We start from the raw sequence: 20,056 nt of genomic DNA on the forward strand, positions 1-20,056 counted from the left end.
ATTGTCAACCCATGAAGATAAATTACCAGAACAAGGCTTTCCTAAATATCAAAGTAGAAATGAAGTCAGCAATATCGTCACTCGTCAGCTCCAAGCATCGGAGTCTCAATCTTCATCTAAACCATTCTCCTTTCTCTAACTCCATTTCATACTCAAAAACCCTCTCTCATAAATCTACTTTCATACCCGTAATTCCTCTTAACAACAATACCAGTTTCAGCAATCGCACACTAAAGCTCAAAATCCAAGCCACCAAATCTGTTTCGACAATGGCGTCCTCTTTCAAGCCCGAGCAAGCCAGAGCTCCACCTGCCGTCCCCTTGCCCAAACCACCCGTTACTAAGGTAAGTTTTACATACATCATTTGCTATGAATTGTAATTTTTAGTAATCTGATTTCCTTTTCGGATTTTTTCTTAATTTGAAATTCCTCTTTGAGGTACAGTTCAAGATTGCTCTGTGCCAGATAACGGTGACTACTGATAAAGAGAGGAACATTGCACATGCGCGCAAGATGATCGAGGAGGCTGCGGCCAAGGGGGCGAAGCTTGTTGTTTTGCCTGTAAGGGGCTATTTTTCTCTCTTCTCGACGTTGTTCTCTGTCTTCTGTTCTTTAGCGGAATTGGGGAATTGGTTTATAAGACGGATTCATATTTAGTGTTGCCTCTGTTCTCGTCCGATTCAAGATTTTTATGGTTGGATTCCCATATGTTTGGTAGAATACAGAATTTAAAGTTGCGTAAGCTTTAATATTGTTGTATGGTAGAATAAGAATCAGGTCAAGTTTCGTACTACTTTGCTAATTAATGATGTGTCAAGACTTGAATGATCATTAGCACCGATTCAAGATTTTTATGGTTGGATTCCCATATGTTTGGTAGAATACAGAATTTAAAGTTGCATAAGTTTTAATATTGTTGTTTGGTAGAATAAGAATCAGGTCAAGTTTCGTACTACTTTGCTAATTAATGATGTGTCAAGACTTAAATGATCATTAGCACCATTTCCATTTGTTGGAGCTTTGGACCATTCATAAGTCCTTCATTGAAATATTTTATATTTTGAAAAGGGAAATTAGCTTGGCATTTGAGTTTTGAAATGTAATCAAGGCAGGAAGTTGTTTTCCTTGTTTCACTGGAAGAGGAGTAGAATCACTTTAATGCAAATTAACAATATCCTATTATGTCAGGAAATTTGGAATAGTCCATATTCAAATGACAGCTTCCCAGCTTATGCTGAGGACATTGATGCAGGAGGTGATGCATCACCTTCAACTGCCATGCTTTCTGAAGTTGCTCGTCTTCTGAAAATCACAATTGTTGGTGGCTCTGTCCCTGAAAGATCTGGGGATCGCCTGTATAATACATGTTGCATTTTTGGTTCCGATGGAAAGTTGAAAGCCAAGCATCGTAAGGTACCACTTTTAGCTTACATCTGCTGCTGAATGTGAATTTCATATTCTTATGAGTTTAGGGTTATTTCTGGACTTTCCAGCACATTGGCCAAGTACATGGGTGTGACTCAATCTGTTATCATATCCCGCAGTAACCCCCTGCCTTTACTCGGTGTTCATCATAATAGCAGTTCTGATCATATATGTATCTTCAAGTGCATTGATGAATATGTTTAGGTTCAGCTGAAATTAGTTGGTTCATATAATTAGGCACCAAACAATATTATAGATGACCTGGTGGACAAATGATCTCATAACCTATTTCTTTCAGATATTTTTAGGCAAGTTATTTAGGAAACAATTCCACTGGAGGCATCAAGGATAAAAAAAACATAATGAGTTTTTAGGAACCTATTCCATTGGAGGCACCAAGGACTGTCATTCAGCAGAACTAAACACCAATTCTCAGCACCTTATTTACTAAAAGCTCATTGTTTATGTGGAACTTATAAATAAAACAAAAAACCGCTTGAGCAAGTATATTTTTAATTTATTTTTCAAAAGCCTGTAAGCTCATGCTTATAAGCTAGAAAAGAATTAGAAAAGCCAAACGGCTATGTAAATATGCTATATTTATAATGCTAAAAATAAAAATAAAAATAAATGTTTGTAAATTTTAGAACATATAATATACAATCCTACATGTTTCACAAGCTGTCAACCTGAATACTTGTCTGTTTGTATTTAGCCCGATGTGGTAAACGGTTGATTTTGATCCAAAGTTTGATCAAACTGATCTTGAGTCAAATTTTGATTTAGCTTTCTTCTAAAAAAACATAACCTTGAATTGAGCTTGAGTGGTTTGTTGGTAAGATTGATACAAAGGAAAATTTAAGGGCAACTAAGTAAAATCCCTAAACTATGCATAAATTTTCTAAGACTACTAATATTTTCTACATTAAACTAAATATTTTCTAACAAGATATAAATAAATATTGAACTTATATAATTATTACGTAAGTGGTCCTAATACTGAAGGTCTTTCAGTTTCATTTCTTATTGCTCTCCATCATTATGGGATATTACTGCAAAGTTATTCTTTTGATTCCATTTTCTAAGGAAGCTCTTACATTCAACCTTCACGACAGATACACCTTTTTGATATTGACATTCCTGGGAAGATTACCTTTATGGAATCCAAAACTCTAACAGCTGGGGAGACTCCAACAGTTGTAGATACAGGTTTGATCTTCTTCAAAACTCCATAACTAAGCATAAGGTTTATGCCGTTATCAGTGTCTAGGATTAGGCAGGGTTTTATACTCCTCTTCATCCATATTCTTGTGGTTTATAGTCCTATGAAAGGGAAATGACATTCTATCTTAGTTTATTTCATGTTTTGTCCTATTAAGTACATGCATAAGGGACAACACTTCATATTATTTTGATACTTGGATTCAGGACATGTTTCTTGTACACTCATCAGATAAACCCTGCTTGTCCTGTTCTTGGACGTAACCTTTGTAACCTTGATGATTTTGGTTTTATTGTAAATATGCTCATTGACTTGTACATTTTTTGTACATGGGTGGGACCCCCTTGGTGCCTATATTTAATACATAATTCTACTCTTTTATCTCAAAAACCTGCTTGTCCTGCTTATAACAAAGTAAATCTTTTTTTGCTTGTCATAATTTTTTCACCCATACGTGGGCTTGAACCCAGACCACTTTCATGAAATGACTGGAACCAACCAACCAGGCAAAGTTTTGGTGGTTATAAGAAAGTATCTACTGCATATTTGGGGTGTATTGACAGAACAAAATCTGCAGGTTGTTTATTTTGGACTATTCTGCATGTAAATGGTATACGATAGTTACATATGAAGATCGCATATTTTGCTAAAGGACCCAGTTCTCAGTGCAAACAGTTTACTAATTATATTAGGGAAAATTACGAAAAAAATACCCTGTATTTGATTTTGTCATTAAGTAGGCCTATATTTTGAATTGTGTCTTCTTGGACCCAAACTTTTAATGACTCAAATTAGGAGTAATTAGTAAATTTTTCAGTAAAATTCACCAAAAAATTGTCTGACACGATTCGCCCACATGAGAAAATTCTTGCTAATCAGGGTCGTGTGAGTGTCTTCTTGTTCACATTCTCTCTCCTCTGCCCACTTCTGCAATCGATATTCTCATTACATGCAATGGTCTGTTAATCTCTTTCTCATCTGTGATTTTCACCAGTGGTCATCTCCATGACGCCAGTCACTAACCACAACCCCCACTTCACTTGTACAATCATTCTGGAGCAAGGTTCATTCGTTTAACTAACAGCTTGCAGCTTGCCCAAACTTTCTTCTGCTTTTTCAGTTTATGAAGGTTTTAAGCTATTTGTATTTCTTTTTTTCTTGGCATAAACTTAAGTCAATCTTAGAGATATCAGATCTGTACTTTCTCCATTATACCATTTCAGTCGCAAATATAACTGGTGCGCAATATTCTATCCATATTTGGTACCAGAAGGGAAGAGAAAGTTTGCGGTGGGGAGAACTTTGGCAGAATGGCTTTGATGAGAATGGAGAGTCAGGGAAGAGTAATGGGGAGGGATAAAATAGATATTCTGTCCAAATCTCAGATCAAAGGAGAGGGAGAAGATTTGCAGCAAAAGGAGAATTTTGCAGAATGGCTTTGGTGAAGAGGGAATGGTGACAGGGAAGGCTGGTAGAGAGGGATAGATGACCAGAGGGAGAGAGAGACGTTCTGTGGCAAAGAGAAAGTGTTGCAGTATGGCTTTGGTGAAGAGGAATGGTGACAAGGAAGCAAGTGACAGAGAGGCATAAGAGCTTTTTTTATGGTGTGCGCATTAGGTAGTGACTTCCAGGAGGCAGAGGGTGAAAAATGGAGGAGAGACATAGCATGTGAAATGGAAAAGAAGTTGTGAGAGAGAGGAAAGAGGATTTGTGACTTTTGACTCAAATAAGGAAAGTCAGTTGATGGCAAAATGGTCACTAAGATAGTTTGTAGATTCGTATCAAGGAGAGAAGGTCGGTGGAGAGAGAAAATGGAGCTACTGAGGAGAGGAATAGAGAGGGGAGGCTGAGAGAGACACTCTAGTGAAATAAGAAAACGAGTTTAATTAGGAAGAGGGTTAAAAGTTTTGTCTCATAACATTATTTTTACATGAGCAAAGCATGTAAAGTAATTTTAGTGGTGAATTTCATCAAAAAGTTTACTAGTAGTCATAATTTGAGACGATTAAAAAGTCAAGGTCTTAAAAGATGCAATTAAAATTGTAGGTCCTACTTTGAGACATCAGTCTGCTGAGTAGATATTTCTTTGTGAGACAACTTTTTCTTCTTCAGAAAAAGGTATTATAGAATTTACTTTGAGACAACTTTCCCCTTATATTGTTATCTTTTTAAAATATGAAAGAGGGAATTAGGACAATGATTAGTTTTGTGTCTGCATTATTTTCACGTGTTTGAATCACTTAGAAAATCTTTTGGTGAATTTCACTAAAAAATTTACTATTAGGTCCTATTTTGAGTGTTAAAATGTTAAGGTCTTAAAAAGATGCACGTGAAAATATCGGCCCTACTTGGAGATATAGATCAATTTGCAAGATAGTTTTATGTATTTTTCATCATCATCTTTTTAAATTATCAAAGACGAAAAAATATGAGAAATATTCAAAAATCTCCTAATATTAATCATTTTCTCAACTATTTGATCTGAATAGTCTCGAGGAATTTCAAATTCATTAAATTTACCTCATACCAGAATTCCTTGTCCCTTTTGTGGAGAATCTTTTTCATTTCAATTTTGGCGAAGTAACTCTTGATTTGTGCTTGCAGATGTTGGACGTATTGGTGTTGGAATCTGTTATGATATCCGGTTTCAGGAATTGGCAATGATATATGCTGCTAGAGGTTTGCTCTCATCTTCCATTGACATAATATTTTCCAATGTTACTTAGAATTCCATGGAAATCTGGCACCAAACTCCCCAACCCAAATGCAAATTGCTATGATACTGCTCATGTTGAATCTCATCATTGTACTAATCAGCAGAATTTTTGCATTAGGTGCTCATTTGTTATGCTATCCAGGAGCATTTAATATGACAACTGGACCATTGCATTGGGAATTATTGCAGAGGGCTAGGTACTCTTAGTTACTCTGATACTCTTTTTGTACTTGATATTTAATCAGAAGTCTTGTGCTTACTCTCTTCTACCATGTTCATCCTGAGTTAGTAGTACAAGTATGTTACTCTTTTTTTTTTTTCAAAATGGTCCTTTCTATTTCTGTTAATTGAAGGGTTTACTTCCTCAAAGAAAAAAGAAGTATTCATGTTTTCCATCATAGGCTAAATTTCACTTTTTGGTCATTGAACTTTTCCGTTAATGTTAATTTGATCATTGAACTTTTAGTTAGTTAAATGAAGTCAGGTTTCAAGACGTAGCAATTTCTTGCAACAATTAAAGAGTAAACTAACGTGGCTGTCAGACTAGAAAAGTTAGAAACTTTTCCTCCAAACTTTATCTGGTATTTTCCCTCCTTTTTCTGAAATTTTTCCTAGCCAATCAGCCATCTCTCATTAGTCAAACAAAAGAACAGCTACAGCCCAGAAACCAGTTTGCCAAGAGAGTGGAGGTAAGATTGGACCACCATATTGCTACTACCAAAAGCAAGAAGTAGCAAAGATGATTCCGGTGGCCACAACCAAAAATCCTCCTTCTACCACCTCTCTGCCTACAAGGAAGGATACAATGAATGGCCTGTATCATAGAGAACAAGACATGGAAATAATTTTTCAAATGAAGGGGTAAATTTCTTTGCAATTTTAAAGCCACTTCAAGAACAATACTGTGAATGACTCCGGTTTTCACTTCAAGAAGTTTCATCTAAAGAAATTAAACCTCTTGTTGATGCCAAAGGAGAAGTAGATTACTGTGGAGGAATGGAATATTGCATTCATTACTGAACAAGGGCATCCCCTATGTATACACATTATTAAGTATAAAAAAGAAAACCCTAAAAATTAGCTACATATGGATATTTTACTATTATACTCTTATACACTAATTACACACACTTCCAACACTCCCACTCAAGTTGGTGAATAGACATTATTCATTCCCAACCTGGCAATGGTTGTCTGGAATACTTGATTATTTAAGTCTTTAGTAAGTACATCTACCAGTTGAGAGTTGGTAGGCATGCAAGATGTGCATATCAATCCATTTTCTAGTTTCTTGTTGATAGAATGTCTGTCAATTTTTATATGTTTTGTACTCTTAGGTTGTACTAGATTATGGGCTATACTGATTGCTGATATGTTATCATCGCAGATTCTAATGGGACTATCTCATTTGATCCTTAGGTCTTTTAGAATCATCTTCGATCATAATAAATCACAAATTCCTTGGGCAATTGCCCCAAATTTTGATTCCACAGTAGATGTTGTTACTATGTTCCATTTTTTGCTTCTTTGTGTGACTAAATTTCCTCCAAGAAAGTGGAAGAGCATGTAGTGGACCTTCTATTCATTACTGATCAAGCATAATTAGCGCAATGTAGGCTTCAAGAAGTAACATGTTATTCCTTCTCAACTTGATAACCTTTCCTGGTGGCTTTTTTCTTTCTTAAAGTTTATTATTTAAGATCTTAAAGGTTATGTGATTTTCAGGACCACTAGGGCATGTTTAGGTTTAAGTGAGGCTTAATTAGGCAAAAGAGACCATTTAGGTTTGAGATTATTTAGTCTTATTTTTACAATTAAAATTATCACCAGGAATATAAGATCCTTAAGATTAGGAAAATATTGCTTTTTTCTTCTATATAAACATAAGTTTATCTCTAATGAGGGAAACCCTAATTCTACTACTACTATCCTATAACAGGATCCTAAATTTAGCACAGTAACAGCTCTCCCATAACAAGCAACTGCAAAACCATTGTCAAGAGTAATTCAATGAAACAATATCCCTGATCATGATATCTTCTTTAAGATTTCTTATGAAAACATCTTGCTTAATCAAGTAGCAGCATGTCCCTCCTACCATCACCACCCTACACATCAAGTTTCTTGAATCTGCCACATATCTCAATATGGCATTTCCAACACCAGTACTTGTTCTTACCTTAAGCCTAACATTGATGCACCACATCTTCATGGGAGTCTGGCAAGAATGAGAGCCCTGAGAAGGTTGAAAGTGGAGAGATAAACAAGTGATGTACAGAGTTATAGGAAAAGTTGAAACCCAAAGAGAGTGGGAGAGACAATAAAAAACTGACATGATTGCCACTTCTAAAAGCTTCTCCATAACTCTAATGGTCATTTTATTTAAAAAAAATCAACTTTAATGGTCATGAACTACTGATCAAATTGAAATTGGGATGAAGTTCATTGATCAGAAGTGATCTTTTGCCTCACCTTTTGTGATGTTTTTTGTCACGTTACTCATATTTTTTTCTCTCTTTATTGTGCAGGGCTGCAGATAATCAGGTATTTTAACTAATTCCTTTTTCTCATTTTTTATAATCCATGGAGCTGCTCATTTCTTACAGTTTATGCAATAATTATCAGTGTTCGTGGCAAAGTGAAAAACCTAATTAAATCAAAATTAGGTTTGTGATTTTGAAAACCTCTGATTAACCAAAATCAGACTGATAACCTATCAAGCTATATATATGTAACTGAATCAAAGTTAGGTTCGTGAGTTTGGAAAACTGTGATTAACCAAAATCAACACACACACACACACAAACACAATAATATACTTGTATTTTATTATGTAAAATGTATAGACATGTTAAAATTAAATATGACATATTTTATACTTGAAAAGCTTCTAGTTCTAGTTTAAAATGTTTAAACTTTAGCTGTAAACCTGTCCATGTGAATTTGTGGACTTGAATTTATTTTCAAATCCTTAACATGCTGAATTGTATTTTATGGCTTGTGAGAATCCTAGAGGTATTTGATTTACAGTTTGTGTAGAATTCACGTTCAATTTGGAATTTATTTTCTAAATCATTTTTTTTTAAATAATGGAGTTAAGAGAGTTTCCTAATCGTGTTACAAAAGGCTGCTTATTGAAATTCATGTAAAAGTCGCTGACTACCCTTCAGATTCAAGTTTCATTGGCTCAGTAGTTTTTTGCCTAAATTATTATCCCTTGTAAATTCAAGATTAAATAATAGAAGTGAGGGATTTGAACTCTTGATAGAATTTAAATTATCATATATTTTTCTGGTTTGAGATTGGGATATTAAATTCATTTCAAGTTTTGAAACTTAAGCATTATTAAGCTAATAAAATTTGGAACTTAAACCACTAGTCCTCAGATTTAAAAACTCTGAGTTATTAGTAGTAAGTGACTTGAGGTACTATTAAGATTGAACTGAATCACATATTTTTCATATAGTATTAGAATATCATAGTCTTTATCACTTTGACTTTTAATGTTCTTGGAGATGTCACACTACATAATTACAAATCACAAACCGAAAGGTCTACAAAGTTTAAGATTGGATCAAATTGAAATGACCAACTTGAAATCTGGCTTTGATGAGATTATACTGCCTATGTTCAGTGATTATCAGTCCAATAGCTTTGTACACTAAACAAATGATCTGATTGAAATAATTAATGATGAGTAACTTGAGTTCTTATATAAAATTCATCATTACATTTTTTTCTGTTAGGATTTGAAGTATTTTATTGACCTAAATGCTCTGTTCTTGACTTTGTTGGAATTCTTGCACCTTGTTGGTACTGTCACAGAATCATAAATATATTGTGTTAAATGAATGTTTAATCAGAGATTGACTTCTCTGTTATACAACTAATGGTTAGATTGAATAGCAGAGTGAATTGCTTGTGAGAACACCATAAAGTGATTGAGAACAAGGATCATTGGATTTCTCTATGACATTGATAAAATTATCAAAAGAAAAAGAAACTTGCTTTGTTATAATTTTGAAGTATTCTCATAAGTTTCTATTTATTTGATGTTTCTAATTATGAAGGTATAAACTTTTTTTTTTCTCTGAAAGACAAACACCACCACAAGCACACTCCAAGGAGGTGCCACCCATGTACCAAATAGGAATTTGCAGCTCTGTCAAAATATCAACCAGATCACCCAGGTCCTCATCTCTAAAAGTAGGCTGCCCGTTAAACAAAATCAAACCATATGAAAACAAAGGTTGTTCATTTAAAAAAAAAAAGAAAAAATAATATCCTTAGAAAAAGTTCTTCTCTTTCTCTAATTTCAGATGAGCACAAAGTAGACAAAGGAATAAGATGGATAAGCTTCTTTCTACTCTTGTCATCCCAGAGACTCTGCTAAGCTGAAATCTCGTCAGCCATCTGTCCTGTCATAACTCAGTTAAGGCCAATGAACTCAAGACTCCATGCCAAAGATGAAAAGAGAAAGAGCACCATGACAGGAAGTAAGGGTCCCAATCTCTCTTTTATAAAGGCAGCAACTGTTTGCCAAAAACTTTCCTCTCTTCTTTTCATCCATCAACTGTAAGGATTCTCTCTCCCTGCCTTCCAAGCAAAAAAAGCAATTGTAGATGTTGCATTTAACTTCCACTTTAGCTTCAAGGAAAGGCATTTCGAGTCAATTGGGGTGAGCAAGATTCATGAAAAATGAGTTCACCTCTACAAAATTGCTGGCCCCAGGCTTCCATATAGGACCATCTGTCCCATTGGGAGAGAGAATAAAATGGGACAGAGTATAAACGAGTCTTAAATATTCTTCTTCTCCCAATTAGGCTTCTGAAAATCCACCTCGCACAGTATACAACCGCTCGAGACATGATAGAGCTCACTCACCAAAGCTTTCTTATAGTCAAGGAGAAGATAACAAGAAGTTATTGTTCGAAGACCCCTTCCCACCACATGATCTATCCAAATTTAACCTTCCTCCAAAACATAACCCTCAACTGAATACATTTGAGTACTTTCCCCATCTTGCATTGATGTTCTTCTATAAACTCAGCTCATGCACCTCCTATAAGGCTTAGCTCTCCAGCCCTTAATATCCAACCAAACTTGGCCTGAGCTGACCTCCGCCGAACTTCCTTCCTCCAACATGAAACTCTATAATTACTTTCCTATAAGTGCATTATGGATCTAATACCAAGGCCCCCAAGAAAAGAGGCTGTTTCATAACCTTCCATGTCATGGGATGGAAACTTCTTTGCTCCCTAAATCACCCCAAATGAATGAACATTACAGAGCCTCAAGCTTTTTTGCCTCTGAAACAGGAAGAAACAAAGACAAATAATATATTGAAAGATTAGTCAGAGGAACTATAAAGTAAACTGTTTCTATGGTATTTGCTGCAATCCTTATGCTGAATCTTTATATGTAATATTATATGAATAGCTATGACAAGAATAGGGAAAGTAAGAGTAGGAAGTTAATTATGGAGGAAATTTACTATAAATTAAAAGAAAATATTGGAGATATTGAAATTATTCTCTATGTAAAGTATTCTAATTATCTATCACATATTTTATAGTTTATGTGCTCTCTTTTGACCTAGTCGCTGCTTATCATTATGTTTTCTTCTCCGGTGGCAGTAGTTCCAATTTTCACCTTTTTTTTATAAGTAATCATAATGTGTCGTAACAGTTTATATTTTCTCTGACATTAAAGAACTCGGAATGGAAAATTAATTTATGTGCATAATATTTTGAAAGAGTTTCTAATTGATAATTTTATAATTTTTTTTTGGCAGCTATATGTCGCAACTTGTTCACCTGCAAGAGATCCTAGTGCTGGCTACATAGCTTGGGGGCACTCTACCCTTGTGGGACCAGTAAGTGATACCTGTGTCTTAGGTTTCATTACAGAAGAAGCTATAATTTGAGGAGAAAGAGCTTTTCATGATGAAATCCAGTGTGCTTGTGTTTTCTAGTTCTTCAAGTATATAAAGGCTTACTGAAAGATGTGGTTATGGCAGTTTGGAGAAGTATTGGCCACTACAGAACATGATGAGGATATAGTCATGGCTGAGATCGATTACTCAATGATGGAGCTCAGAAGGTGATCTCATTCCCATCCTAGAAGCTAGTTTATTTTCAAGTCTTTCTTTTTTTTCTTTTTGTTTCTAAATTTGCGCTTGAATAAATCCAGGGCAAGCCTCCCGACGATAAAGCAACGGCGGGGAGATCTGTACCAGTTGGTAGACATCCAGAGATTGAATTCCTAGTGATTATACCAGGGTACCATCTATTTATAAGGTGCTATGGCAGCATCAGTAATTGGCGAAACACTTCTAGTTTATTACTTGGTGCAAAATCTTTATGTGGTAAGAATGTGAAGAAGTTGATCTTTGAATAAATCCAAGTGCTTGCTTTCTTTACGAAGTTGGTGGTTCTCATTTTATTTTCTGATGTGATTTTATTAGTTCTTCCAAAGATACAAATGAATTAACAAGTCTTATAAATTTAAAAATGTTTCATCACTGTTTGCCCCTCCTCTACCACCTTATAATTTTATGAGGGGATTCTGGTAGAAATTTCTGCAGGTAAAATTATAAATTATGGAGTTTACTTTCTTTTTGAAGAATTCTAATAGAAAATTTGTTAATCTTTGACATAGGATTTGGCATCAGTATTTGCAGAAACTAAAATTTTCAAAATAATAATATATATAACTCAGCAATTTTATAAAGTGTAAGGATAAATTCACTAAAAAAAATAATTATAATGGCATGCTTTCAAAGGTATCAATTAATTTTTTTATTTAAAAAAAAAAAGAAATAAAGAGAAGCGATCATCAATGTCATTGGGATCCTGACCTTCCTTTTCCTTTTCAGGGAAACTCTCATCTGACGGTAACTAACTGAAGGACCACAATAACCTTCTTTAAGTCTCTCCCACGTGAACATATCCAACGTCCTGTCACGTGCTTCACTGCTCAAACGCCAACCACTGGGTTCCACTCTCCTCCTTGGTGTTCCCCCAACACCCCGCCTAAACTAAGCTTGTCATTTTAACTATTTATTTCCCTGTTTTGATTGATAACTTAAGTTTCCAATTCATTTTACAAGTACTCATACATAATTTTGAATATATAAATAATGGGTTTTAGAAAACACATGAATGTTATATTAACTTAGCCTTATATAAATGAATTACTGGGAAATGGATAAGAGTTTTGAGATTGGGAAAGCAATTAAGGGTAAGCCTGAGGAAAGTGACAGGGTAGACTGGGCCGAAGTGTCATGGAACGGGATGAAGTCTTCACGTGCGTCTACGAGTTGCCTCCACGGGCTTGGCGTGATGCCCTACCAGCCCTCATTTATTATTATTGGAGCCCCCTGCAAAGATTATGGCTGCTCTCCTGCCCCTTGCTCCGCTCAAGAAATTTATTTATTTTATTAATATAATTTATAATTGAAAACACAGGATATTCAAAATTTTATTTGAATTTACAAATTCTTAAAAAAAAGGATTGATTTATTTTTTTAATTTAATTTAATTTTTTAAACATATGAATTTTCTTTCAAATAAATGATATTATTATTTATATTTTTTATTTTTCTAATTCGTTAAATTTATTTAAGACAACTGCATTTAATGATCTAATTTCTCTTACTATGTCACTAATCATTACCTAACTCAATAGTTAGTGTAATGTTCTAATTAATTTTAATTGTAATTAAAATTAATTAATATATATAATTTTTTAATTTTTTAATTTTTATTTAAGGTTAAAATGAAGAAAATTAAATGGATGATGGAATTGAAAATAATTTTGAAAAAAATAGATAAAAATTTGGGTTTCATCCGTGTTTTTGAAAGAAAAAATCAAAAACTGTAGGTCAAAATATAATTTAGAAAAATTACACCACGTTGACGCGTAGTCAGCAACCCCAACGAATCAGAACGTACCGCGTGGCAAGCCACGCTGACGCGGTGCCACGCTGGCAATCCACGTGCCGCGATCGGACGGCCCGAATTTATTCCCTCATGCACGGACGGTCTAGATCCGTTCCCCCCTTAGATGCGATTGAACGGCTCAGATCAAATCGTGATGAACGGTCCAAATTCACTCCTATTTAATCGCGATCGGACAGTTCAGATCAAATGCGATTGATAGCCCAGATTAAAAAGAGACAGATATAAATAACTCTCTTCACACTAAACCCTAACCCTAGCTGCCAGACACCCTCGCCAGAGAAGAAGAGCCAACCGTCGGGAAATGAGCCGCCCGCCGCCCGCTGCCGCGTCGGAGCCACTTTCGACTGCCAAAAAAGGAAAAATTATCCCCAATTGCTTGAAATTAAATTTTAAACACCCCCATGGCCAAATCGAAACAAAAGGGCTGGTGGATTTGTCGAGAACTGCGGGCAAAGCCTGATTGTGCCGCCGCGGGAAAAAGCAAAAACCGCCTCCGATTAGCCCCTTTCTTATTCCCGTTTCGTATAATTTTTTTCACCATTGTAACCACAATTCCTTTCTCTACAGGTTGACCGAAGCAAAACACCCAACCGCGAAGGTAAGCCTACGGAGTCGTCGCACCGGAGAACCCTACCACCGGTAAGTTTTGATTTTTTTATTTTTTTGGGGCAACCGAGGCCCCTTGACGTCTTTTTCTCGCAGGGATTGGTACAAAACCGGGTGAAAACAGCCGACCCGAGACAAACCACCACAGCGGGCGGCGGTGCCATCGCTGGAGCACGGCGGAGCCGTGCCAAAATTCTGAAATTGGTCAAAAAGGTTCCTAACACTTATTTTGGATTTTTTAGAATATTTCTAGGTACTTAAAGTACGTTTTAATCCCTTGAAAAAAACTCAGGGAACCCAGGACCGCCCGTAGGAGCAATTAAAAGTTTAGCATTTCAGACATCGATTTGAATAAAAATCCCTCACCTTATTTCATATTATGGAATTGAAGTTTAATTTTAAATAATATGGTATTTTGTGAAACTTAAAAAATATTTATAATTAATTACAGGTTACTAATAGAGGCGGAACCGATTATTTACTATTGTTTGCTATGTTTAAGCGATTGCCTAATTTTACAGTTTTCGAGTGCATGATAATACACTGAGATTGGTATGATGATGCAATTGTATTTCTTTGATACATGTTTTGCTTGTTTTATGTGACTATGGTCGAATTGGAAAACTAAAAATTAAAAGTAAACAAAAAATTGTTTGGTTAAGTAGATGGATGAAAAGGCAACCTTACTGGATATACTGGAAAATGGTGGACGGATTGGGTACATAAGGAACCGTACCGTGAACGTTGCCTCATACTGGACGGGGTATCGATATTTGGTAATTTGGTGTTCATACCGGATGGAGTATGGGGACAACCCGTTTTACTCTCATAACGGATGTGGTATTAAGGGATGGTATCTTTTGGCACTCATACCGAACTGGGTATGAGGACGATCTGTTAATTGAAAAAATAAAAAAAGAAGATTTACGCATAGTGGGGACATTCCTATAAACCCCTATAGATACCAGTAGGCTGATAAAAGGGAAGGTTATTGTTCTGACTGATCGTACATGAAATTATGATATGTGTTATGTTATTGACTATATGGGTTATTTTTGGTATTCTCGCTACGGTAAATGATTTTATTTATGACAAACGAATTTACTTAAATTAAGAGCTCCATTAGTTGTTTTTATGATTTCTACTAACCTTCATTTATGTGTCAGTGAGTAACATAATATTCTTACTGGGCTAATGTAACTCGCTCTTTCATTAACCATTTCAGATCAAGAGGACTAGGATCCAGTGCTCGATCCACCAGTTTATTGCGAGTAGGATGTTTAGTTTGTTTATTTCTAATTTATTTCTTTGGTTATTAGTTGTTCTTTTAGAAAGGTTATCCCCGTAAGCCTTATTTAGTATTTTTAGTTATTGTGTAAGGAATGTAAACCTTAACTATTTATTTTGCTTCCACATTCAATTTATAATTTATTTCCTTCTTAGTATACGGGTCGTTATAGTTGGTATCAGAGTCATGTTTCTCGGAACCATTCCTTACACAAAATCCTTAGGAAACACCAAAAATCATAAATTATCACTCAACTATTGTTTATGAAATGCAAGTATAGATAAATGACAAGAGGAAGACCTCCACTAAACTGAGCAGCCCAAGAGGGTTCGCTTTGAGAGGATGTTGACTGGCTATTTGAAATATTAGAGAGACTCATCACTGCCCAACAAGCTCAGAAGGAAAGGAGGGAGCTACCCCACCCTCCCCCCGCTGCCACAGGTTGAGCCACCCCTATAGCGAGAGGATCCCAACCCGCCCCGGTACGATCCTATTTCTCCATCGTACCATCTCGCACCACCACAGTATGATTCAGTGCTCCAGCTATAGTACCACCTGGCACCTCCACAGTATAGCCCGGTGCCCCAACCAGATCACCCGGTGCCACCACAGTACAATCCGGTACCTCTATCGTATCATCTAGTACCACCATCGGGTCATCCAGTCAATCCTCAGTACAATCCAGTCCCTCTTCCACAGGACCCAGTTCCTCTCATAAGGGACTCAGTCTACATTGAGAGGTATAAAAGACTAAACTTATATACTTTTGTAAGGGGATCTTCCTTTGAAGAGGTTGAGTACTGGTTAGCTAAGATAGAGAAGACCTTCACGACTCTTGGGGTGATTCCCAAACATAGCGTCATACTTGCCACCTACATGCCGATGGGAGAGGCAGGCCACCCTGCATGTTCCAGTCACTTGGGAACAATTTTTGACGGCCTTCAATGCAGAGTATCTTCCAAAGCATATCTGATATCTAAAGAAAATGGAGTTTGCACATTTAATCCAGGGTGACATGACTGTATCAGAATATGCTTAAAAATTCCTAGAATTGGGCTGGTATTCCCCTGAGAGCATGATGGATGAAGGCAAGAAGACAAAAAGGTTCGAATGAGGTCTTCGTCCTAATATCAAACAGCAGTTGTATGTGTTCGAGCTCAGTACGTACTCGACTGTTCTAGTTAAGGCACAGCTAGTGGAGAAGAACCTTGCCATTTTTCCTCTAGCAGCAGGGAACCTCAGGCCCTCGGGTTCACACTGCAGACCAGCACTTACTGCACCTGTTCAACAGAACAAGAGATCTAGACCAGTGACTCAAGCTCCCCCTTAGATTCCAACAACAGGACACGGAAGGATTTACCAGCACTGTGGTAGGGATCATGGGGACTGATCCTGCTATCACCTCAACAACACTTGCCACATATGTGTGAGTGCCCAGTATTATGTAAGGGAGTGTCCGAGGAACCAGAACCAGACTAGACCTCCTATCCAGGAAGCTTACAACCTCACTCAGCAAGATACAAAAGCCGACCCATACGTGGTACAGGGTACGTACACTATCTGTAATCATCTTGCACATGTTTTAATTGATACTGGTGCCTTATATTCATTTGTTTCACATGTTTTTGCATTAAACTTGAATATATTATCTGAAAGACTTGATTTTGTGTAATTTATGTCTACTCTTAGGAATAGGACACTACTGGAGGAAATTATATACAAAGCCTGTATCATAAAAATAACAGATAGGAAATTAAGTGCAGACCTAATAGAGATTGACACGGAGGACTTTGATGTAATCCTAGAGATAAACTGGCTAGCAGCGTATCACGCCATCGTAGATTATTTTCATAAGAAGCTTGTATTCAACCCTCATAATGAGGAGTCATTTACAAATTAATAAAATTCTTTAATATTTATTCCCTCATGGCAAATTTTTCTATTATCAAGTGCTTTAAACCGACTATTTTCTCTAACTAAGCAAACCCAAGAAAGAGATTTCGATAGTCCGGAACTTTTTGGATGTGTTCCCGAATAAACTACCTTGACTACTAGTAGACAGAGAAGTCAAATTCACTATAGATCTTTAGTCAGGCACCCAGCCCATTTCGGTTACCCCCTTACCGCATGAGTCATGTTAAGATAGAGGAGCTAAGAAAACATATCAATAAATTATAGAATAATGGATTCATCCGACATAGTGTGTCCCCTTGGAGTGCTGGAGTCACATTTGCAAGAAAAAGAGATAGGACATTGAGATTATGTATCCACTACAGAGGTCTGAACAGGGTCATGATCAAGAACAAATACTCCTTCCCCAAGATCGATGACATTTTTGATCAGTTGCAGGGTACGCAGATCTTCTTCAAGATAGACCTGCGTTCAGGTTACCATCAGGTAAAAATCAGGATAGAAGATATTCCCAAAACAGCCTTTTGAACTGGTACAGACACTATGAGTTCCTGGTCATACCATTTGGGTTAATCAACGCACCAACCATCTTCATGAATTTGATGAATAGGGTTTTCAGATAATTTCTAGATCAATTCGTCATTATATTCATCGATGATATCATGGTATATTCAAAAAGTAGAGAGAAACACACTTACCATCTGACTCAGATTTTGCAGGTTCTCAAAGAAAATAAGTTATATGCAAAGCTGAGTAAGTGTGGATTCTGGCTCAAGCAGAATACCTTCCTAGGGCATATTATATCAAATGATGGAGTGTTAGTGAACCCCGAAAAGGTTGAGGCAGTGCTCGGCTGGGAAAAACTGACTTCGGTCAAGGAAATCCGTAACTTTCTAGAAATAACAGGTTATTATTGCAGGTTTGTGGAAAGTTTTTTAGCTTAACTGCTCTTCTGACTCAACTCATAGAGAGGAATGTCAAGCTTGAGTGGAACGAAGACTGTGAAATGAGTTTTTCAGAACTAAAAAAATGGTTGACTACTGCACCTGTGTTGGCCTGGTCGAGCGGGTCGGGTGGATATACAATTTATAGTGATGCCTCCTACCTAGGGTTGGGTTGTGTTCTGATGCAGTATGGGAAGATCATAACCTATGGATCCAGGCAGTTGAAGAGTCACGAGAAAAACTACCCCACCCATGACTTAGAACTTGCTTCAATTATTCACGCCTTGAAGACTTGGCGCCATTACTTGTATGGGGAGACCTTCCAGATCTATACCGACCATAAAAGCTTGAAACATATATTCACTCAAAAGAATCTCAACATGCGTCAAGGAAGATGGATAGAACTCCTCAAGGACTATGATTGGAACATCTTGTATCACCCGGGTAAAGACAACGTTGTAGCCGATGCACTCAGTAGAGAAACTGCAAGCATATTAACTCACTTGATGGTTTCAGAATGCAGGGTTATAGGGGCCACACAACATGTACAACTTCAGGACCTGAAGAGAGTCACATGTTTGACCCACCTAACTGTCCAACTTGAGTTAATCCAGAGGATAAAGGAAGCTCAATCCGTCGATTTCACCCTAGCAGCCCTCAAGAAAGATGCAGAACAGGAAGTTAATTCAGAAGTTTAAGTCTCTGCCGATGAGTTGCTTATATTTCAGGATAGGGTGTGTGTGCCAGGTGACAGTGAGTTAAAAAAGAACATCATGATAGAGGCTCATAACTTAAAATTTTCCATGTATCCCGGAAGCATTAAGATGTATCAAAGTATACGACCCTGATTTTAGTAAAACGGGATGAAAAGAGATGTGGCCGACTTTATTTTTAAGTGTTTGGTATGTCAGCAGGTCAAGGCAAAACATCAATGCCCAGACGAGCTACTTCAGCCGTTACCAATTCCGGAGTGAAAGTGGGAACATATCACAATAGATTTCGTGACAGGATTGCCTAGGGTACGTTCAGAACATGATGTCATCTGGGTAATTGTTGACCAGCTCACCAAATCTTCTCACTTCTTAGCCATCAGGATGACCGACCCTTTGGACAAGTTAGCAATAATGTATATCCGGGAGATTGTCAAGTTACATAGAGTGTCAGTGACAGTAATATCCGACAGAGACCACAAGTTCACTTCTCAGTTCTTGTCTAATTTTCAACGAGTCATGGGAACAAAACTGTCCCTTAATACTATATTCCACCATCAGACCGATGGACAATTAGAAAAGACGATCCGCACACTGGAGGATATGCTCCAAGCTTGTGTTTTTGACTTTGGGGGCCATTGGGATGATTATTTATCCCTAATAGAGTTCGCCTACAATAACAGCTACCAAACAAGTATTGACATGACCTCGTACGAGACGTTGTATGACTGCCCATGCAGATCGTCGATCTATTGGGAAGAAGTGGGTGATAGAAAATTGTTCGACCTAGATCTTGTAAAGGAGATTACAACCAAAATAGTTAAGATCATGAAGAACATTCAGATGGTTTAGAACAGGCAGAAGAGTTATGCGGATACCTGGATGAGAGATTTGGAATTTGAGAAAGATGATTGGGTGTTCCTTAAAGTCACTCCTTTCAAAGGAATTAGTAGGTTTAGCAAGAGGGGAAAGCTAAATCCCTTATTCATTAAGCAATTTGAAATCTTAGACAGAATTGGTGCCGTCGCCTACAGACTAACACTGCCTCCAGAACTATCTAGGGTCCATAATGTATTCCATGTGTTCATGCTACGTAAGTACAACTCGGACCTCTCTCACGTCCTAGCCCATGAGCCCCTTTTACTCTAGGAAGATCTGTCATATAAGGAAGTATCGATCGATATTGTGGACTGAAAGAGTAGAGTATTCTTCAATCGGAAAATTTTCTTTGTTAAGGTCCTATGATAGAATCACACACCGAGAGAGGCCA

At 36.8% G+C, this 20,056-nt stretch overlaps 1 protein-coding gene and 1 long non-coding RNA gene across 6 annotated transcripts; both read left to right on the forward strand.

Annotated features, from left to right (window-relative positions):
- The first annotated feature begins 30 nt into the window (after positions 1-30).
- LOC110809251 (Nitrilase/cyanide hydratase and apolipoprotein N-acyltransferase family protein) lies at positions 31-12,519 on the forward strand. Of its 5 annotated transcripts, XR_015813059.1 has the most exons (12): positions 32-344; positions 445-561; positions 1,189-1,413; positions 2,541-2,634; positions 3,642-3,710; positions 5,252-5,326; positions 5,482-5,560; positions 7,892-7,907; positions 11,158-11,238; positions 11,383-11,465; positions 11,556-11,730; positions 12,241-12,519. XR_015813059.1 is itself a non-coding variant. In XM_088206907.1 (11 exons), the coding sequence occupies exons 1-11, from the start codon at positions 60-62 to the stop codon at positions 11,629-11,631; spliced, it is 1,179 nt and encodes a 392-aa protein (XP_088063033.1). In that variant the 5' UTR covers positions 31-59; the 3' UTR covers positions 11,632-11,788. The 5 variants fall into 5 exon arrangements, 4 of the variants coding, with proteins under 4 accessions (XP_088063033.1, XP_088063034.1, XP_088063032.1 ...); XM_088206907.1 differs by lacking the exon at positions 12,241-12,519 and having other exon boundaries at positions 31-344; positions 466-561; positions 11,556-11,788; XM_088206906.1 differs by lacking the exon at positions 12,241-12,519 and having other exon boundaries at positions 11,556-11,788.
- Positions 7,914-10,852, forward strand: LOC110809252 (uncharacterized). Its single transcript, XR_002538780.2, has 2 exons — positions 7,914-9,569; positions 9,683-10,852. It is a non-coding gene; the product is annotated as an uncharacterized LOC110809252 (long non-coding RNA).
- Positions 12,520-20,056: the final 7,537 nt, after the last annotated feature.

The sequence above is a fragment of the Carica papaya genome, chromosome 7, assembly GCF_054855325.1.
Source record: "Carica papaya isolate Zhongbai chromosome 7, ASM5485532v1, whole genome shotgun sequence".
In the NCBI taxonomy this organism is placed as follows: domain Eukaryota; kingdom Viridiplantae; phylum Streptophyta; class Magnoliopsida; order Brassicales; family Caricaceae; genus Carica; species Carica papaya.